The sequence below is a fragment of the Neomonachus schauinslandi genome, chromosome 5 (assembly GCF_002201575.2).
Source record: "Neomonachus schauinslandi chromosome 5, ASM220157v2, whole genome shotgun sequence".
Taxonomy (NCBI): Eukaryota; Metazoa; Chordata; class Mammalia; order Carnivora; family Phocidae; genus Neomonachus; species Neomonachus schauinslandi.
The window spans coordinates 97,462,192-97,468,191 of record NC_058407.1 but is presented as its reverse complement, the minus strand read 5'-3'; the positions used below and the strand labels follow the sequence as shown (position 1 = coordinate 97,468,191).

The following is a 6,000-nucleotide window of genomic DNA, read 5'->3' as shown; positions in this document are numbered from 1 at the left end:
GTCTGTGGGGCATGAACTCATCAGCTTACTTCCTATACCATTAAGATCTTCCTCTATTTAGAAAAACGGATTTGCTTAGAAGTCGCAATGTTCTGCAGTTCCAAAATGAATTACATTATATACAATAACCTTTTACTCTTTTAAAAATATATATACGTTTTCTACTCCTTTTTCTGGCCACCTTCTTCTTTGATCACCTTGCTATTCTCTTGGAAGTCAAGAGAGAGACCTGGGCATCTGTCCCTAGTCTTCTTTAGAGAGAACAGAATCTTTTGTTCTGAAGTCGAAAGGAAAACAGTGAAGGAAAAGGCAGCTTGCTTGCTGGGGGGAGATTGTCTGAAAAAGGTCTTTCACAAAGGAAAGGACCAGTACCTCTCCGTTTGGAAAAAGTGAGGAAAATGCATCTTTTACCCTCTGTTTCTGTCTGGTTCTCTCTCTCTTCCTCTCTCCTTCCCTCAGCCCCTCCCTCCGCCCCCCCCCCCCCCAAGGCACCACACATACTTGGCAAGATTAAGGTGTCACCTCTCATATTACAAGGCCTGTTGATTGCACGCAAAGACAGACCCACCAGCGCAGGACAACCCTCCCCCCGCCCCCCACCCCAGTTGGAAAACAATACAAACTCTTCCTGTGATTGCCTAGGTCCTGGCAAACTGGCGGCCAGTCCATGCACGGCATCTGCAGAACAAATCGGTCTTAAACAAATTGGGTCTTAAACTCACTGCAGGCTTTTCTTCTTTTTTTTTCTTCTGATTTTTCAAATTTAAGTTTGCCCCCTCCCTTCCCCTCCTCCCTCCAGACTGCCAGTGACCCAGGAGCGGCCGGCTGATCGGCCCGCACATGTTTTTAACCCCTTCCTCACTGCAGCAGGAGCCAACCACTTTTTTCCCTGCAACCCTCGGGTTACCGGTGGACCTGGAGCTCCAGAAAAGAGCCCCTAGACCTTGGCCAGTGGAGCTGTCACTGGGCCTGAATCCCTCCTTTGACAGTGGAGGCGGGGGTGAAGTGCGGGAAGTGGGGGAGGGCAGGGAGGCGGGCCAGAGCAGAGGGAGAAAACCAGAACCCAGCAGATCACGCCCAATCCAAACCTTCATGGTGCTGTGTGCCAAGTGGAGGGAACAACCCGGCAGCTTAATCTGGTCCGGAGGAGGACCTCGACATTTTGGCACGAGGGAGGCACTGAAGGAGGACCCCACTCTTCCCAGGGACTGCGGGAGCGCCGTCCCTGGGCCTCAGTGGGTGCTTCTGGCCATTTCGATGTGGCAGCCTCCATCTGCCAGGATAATGATGAGGCAGGTACAATCTTTCTAGTAGTACTCAGCCCCCAGACTCCCTATCCCTTCCTACCTCCGCTCGGACCCCGCAGCCTCTCTCTGCATCCCCTTGGCCTGATCTGGTAGGCACAGCGCTGATGCTTCTCCGTGTTTGACCAAATTCTCAAACAAGTCAAAGAAATTTGGATTTTTTGAACCTGGACCCCGGCTGAAACATAAAGTAGGTTGCTTCTTAGACACCTGGAGTGGCAGGGCAGGGAGGAGACTCGATACTTACTTGCTCCCCTCCCCCAATAGCACGTGAGTCAAAAGGTCCTGGCGAGAGATGGGGCGAAGGGTGACAGAGGCTACAGGGAGGAAGTGGTGGGGGGCGCGGAGATGGACTCCGCCACGCCACTGCCGGGAGAGCTGCCCCGGAGGGGGTCAGGAGCGCAAAACTCCGCTCAGAGGCTCTACATTTCTCCTTGACCCCTAAGCGACAGCCCCCAACCCTCCGCCCCGCGCCACTTCTCTCGATAGCAAATGGACGAAAGAAAGATGACTTAACTCGGTAAATTTAGAGAGAACGATCTCAGAACAAGTGGGGTCTAATGGGCAGCTAAAATTATCGCGAAATAAGAGATTTTGCCCCCTCCCTCCCATCCTTTCCTTGAATAATCTACGGGTGGGGGAGTGAGCGTCACTACTTTCGGAGCGCTACTAAGAGGTTTGTTTGTGGCTTGCCTTTTCTGCTTCCCCGCTCGGTCCCCGCGTGCAGGCTGGTGGGGGCTGGATGGGTGCTCAGCTGCAGGGCCCCATCCTAGTTTGGAAGGAAGGGGCTTAGAAGTCGGTGTCTGGGTCAAATGGGAGTCTCCGATCCTTCCCTCTCTCCCTTCCACGTTCGCGTTCACTCTCACGCAAACACACACACACACACACACACACACACACACACACACGGCCGCCCCTTCCTAGGTCCCCCTGACCCCCGCCCCGCTACCTCTCTGACTTGCTGTCCTTGACCGCCTGCACAGCGTCCTGGGTACTGGTCCCTGAGAGCAGCGAGTTCCTGGGGAGCGATTGTCCTTGGGCGTGTTCGTGTTGTGGGGTGGGGGAAGGAGTGACGGGTGGGCTTGATAGGAGATGGGGAGAGATCTAGAGCTGGAAGGGTCTAAGGTTTGGAGGAGGAGTTTGCACATTAGACCCAAGCCGCCAGGGGGAAGGGGCAAGAAAGGCCCTTCTGCCTAGAGAGGAAAATCTTAAATAAAAAGAAAAGAATAAGAAGATCAAAAAGAAATTTTTCAAGAAAAAGAACAAATAAGACAGGCTAAAGACATGAACATGTAAAATGTAGTGAAAAGTTGAATATTTCGTTTTTTTCCTGGATCTCTAAAAGGGGGATACTGAAGTATATTATTAATTTGGAAGTTTTTGATGTTTTTCTTTAAGACAGGCTAGGAGAAATGACCCCGTAGCCCCACTGGTCCCCCAGCCCCAAGCCGCAGGGGCGCAGGGGCGCGGGCGGGCGAGACGCGCGGCGGCCGGGAGCGGGGGCGGACGGCGCGGCGCGGAAGGGGTTAAGGCGTTGAGCGCGGAGCCATCTGGCCGGGTTGGCTGGTTATAACCGCGCAGATTATGTTCACGGGACTCAGAGTTGAAGGCTCCTCTCCCTACCGAGCAGCTCCGCGCGCGGCCCCGTGAGAGAGCCCGGCGCAACTACTTTCTTCCCTTTCCTTTCTTTCTTTCTTCTTCTCTTTTTTTTTCCCCTGCTGGGTAGTGGCGGCGGCGGGGTGGGGGAGACTTTGAATGACCGAGCTCGCGTCCACCTTTCTCTTCATGTCGACGTCCCTGGAAACAGTCACACGGATGCCATGGTTACTTCTGCCACGGTAAGAGGAGGCGGGCACGTTGGGTGGGCAGGTTCCATGGTGGGGGGCTGAGTGGGGAGATTTTCCTGTGGACTAGCGCGGGGGTCCCCAACTCTGCACCCCGCCCCCACCCCCGTAGCGCCGCACTCACTCACTTTCCCGGGCTTGTGCCTTCCCCGAAGTTTGCGCTGGGATCTGCCCAGGCCGAGGCGCTACCGCAGCCACCCCCTCCCCACCACAAACACACACACACAGACACTCCTCCCCACCTCTTCTCCCGTCCCTTGGCTACCCGAGAAACCGCCCAATATCTGGGAAAGTGATCAGGTTTAAGGGACCTGGATTGGAAATGGGGGCGGAGGCGAGGGGAAATAGGGACGACGGAAGGGCAGCAAAGGGATTCAGCCGAACCGCCCCCCAACCCCCAACCAACACACGCGTCTGCTCCTGCAAGAGAGGGCTCCCCGCGCATCCTGTAACAAAAGGGGGTGGCAGACAGATCCCGCGCGGGGAAGATGGGAGCGTGCCGCCGCTGTTCCCCGGCACGCGCTCGGCGCCCCGCTCCCCACACCGCGGGGTTCCCCGCACGCGTCCCCCTCCCCCGGCCCACTCCCGGGCCGGGGGAGGGGACTCGGAGCTGCGGACCTGGACGCTGGCTTCCCAGTTTGGGGAGTTGCAACTCCTCGCCTTGCGCGGCGTACCTGTCCTGGAGTACCCTGCCTCTTCCGAAAGCTTTTCTCCGCAACCGCCACGCACCCCGGGCTTGTGGTGGCCAGCGCCCACCCCGTGGCTACCCCACCCTGGGTCTCTGCGCAGATGTTGGAGCTCCACGCGCAGCCCGCGCATCTGGGACCCGGCGGGGGAGCGGCAGGCACGCTGGCCCGGCCGTCCCTGGGGAATTCCTCGCGGTTTCTCCAGGCCAGCTCTAGGAATTTGAGGCAGAGGTGCGGGAAGGCTGGGAGACCAGGGACCGGCAGAGCTAGGTTGGAGTCAGAAAGACCCTGAGTGGGCCAAATTACCCCAGTGCCCAAAGCGCTGCTCACACTCCAAATGAAATCTGGGACGCTTGGGAGTTGAAGGTTCGGGAAAGGAGGGGTTAGGGTGGGGGAGGGGACTCTTGCTTTCGGGCACAAGTGGGTGCCGGGAGAGGAGGCGCTGCTGTTTTGCGGGGTGGGGGGTGGCGGGGCGTTTGGCTGCTGTGTTCCTCAGCTGCGCTTCAAATGCATGGCGCTGAGACCCTCGCGCCGAACCGGGTGGGGGCTGCCAACTGGTAAAGAGCACCCCCTCCCCCGCCCCCGCCGTGTCTGGGGGCACTCCAGGTGGAGGAAATCACCCAACTAGACCGCCTCCTTCCGACCTCTGACGGCGGGTGGCAGGTTCAGAGTCAGAGGGGAGGCGCAGCCTGGCCGCAGCCTGAGCGGCGGGCTCACAGCAGGACACGTGGGACCCCGCGCTCAGGGGGACTTGTTTATGTGTGAGAAGAGATGAGGGCGGGAGCTGGGAGCGGTGGCCTAAACGGAGGTGGGTGTCCCTCCTGGAGCCTCTTGTTTGTAACTCACCGATTAGAGAATATGCTGGACGACTTGCTTTTTCATAAAGAGATGCCCTCTCCCACCCTCCAGAACAGAGAGCAAGAAAAATATCTAAGCCCTCTGCCCTAAACGTCAGGAGGGGAGAAAGTTGTAACATAGAGGGAACTTTGCAATCCGTTCTGTTTTCCCTACACTCCGAAATTCTCCAGTATATTCAGCTTGCTCCCCTCCAGCCCCCAATTCCTTCCTGATATGTCGCACAAAGGAAGTTGAGGGGTAGAATTCAGGGGACAAAATCCAACTGCCTCTGCCTTGGGCTCAGACACTTAGACCTGGGTATGGTGTTGGGAGTTGGGGGGAGATGAAAAGAAAGGCTCTGTGAACAATGTTGGAGGAAAATAGGAAGTCTGTGGGCCTGCAGCAAGGAGAGTGTGAGATTTTGCCTTGGTAAGGACTGGATTGGAGGTGGAAGTAGAGGATCTGGTTCTGTGTGAATGGGGTCTGCTTTCCTATGGAGGGAGATCCAGGCCCCTTGGGTGCTCTGTGTGGTCAGGGAAGGAGTCTCCAAACCAGGGTGTGTGTACTGCGGGTGGCCAGAGAGCTGGAGCTCCACCCGGCTCTGTGTGCAGTGGAGGTGCTTGTTTCTGAGGAGTCTGTTGGATGGGCATATGTGTGACTGGCAGGAGATGAGAGCATGTGGGAACATAGGTGTAGCTAATGAGAAATCTGTGCCTGTGAAGGGTGTCTGAGCAGGAGGAGAGGTACATTGTGTTGAAGACAGATGGCTTGTGCATGCCTGCACAGATACATGGAGTGGGCGTGGCGTGGGAGGGTGGCTGTGTGTAGGAGCCAAAGGTGGACGTGTCTGGAAGGTTGGGCTCCTGAGGATACCAAAGGGATATGTGGGGCGGGGGGACTATCTGTGGAGAGCAGAGTGTGAACTTTAAGAGTGTGCTTTGGGAAATTTGGCTGGGATGGCATTGGGGTATGCAGGGGATAGGAAAGTGGGCTCAGACACTCATTATGGAGAAACAAGGCATTTGCAAAGAAGGATGCTGGGTTGGTTTATGCCTTCTCCCTTTCCCTACCTCCTCAGAGAGGAAGGAATTGGAGAAGGCTTAGAATGAGGGGTGTACATTTAAGGGGAAAAGTCCCATGCATTGGCACTAGGTGAGGATCGGGGAGAAGGTCTACTTAAGATTGGAGCCAGTGGAGGAATATATTTTGCACGCCTGGTGGCAGAGACGCGTGTTATATTATGTTGGATGATGGGTTGCTTATTTAATAAAGGAATTCATTGTCACCAGTTAATATTGATTATTAATTAAAATTTATGGAATGCCTACG

General features: G+C 55.9%; 1 protein-coding gene across 1 annotated transcript in view; it reads left to right on the top strand.

Annotated features, from left to right (window-relative positions):
* Positions 1-3,069: 3,069 nt before the first annotated feature.
* Positions 3,070-6,000, top strand: part of NTF3 (neurotrophin 3) — a 66,351-nt gene continuing 63,420 nt past the window's right edge. The window contains exon 1 of the mRNA XM_021690695.1: positions 3,070-3,142. Within this exon, the coding sequence (XP_021546370.1) occupies positions 3,125-3,142 (18 nt within the window). The 5' untranslated portion in view covers positions 3,070-3,124. The remainder of the gene's footprint in view (positions 3,143-6,000) is intronic.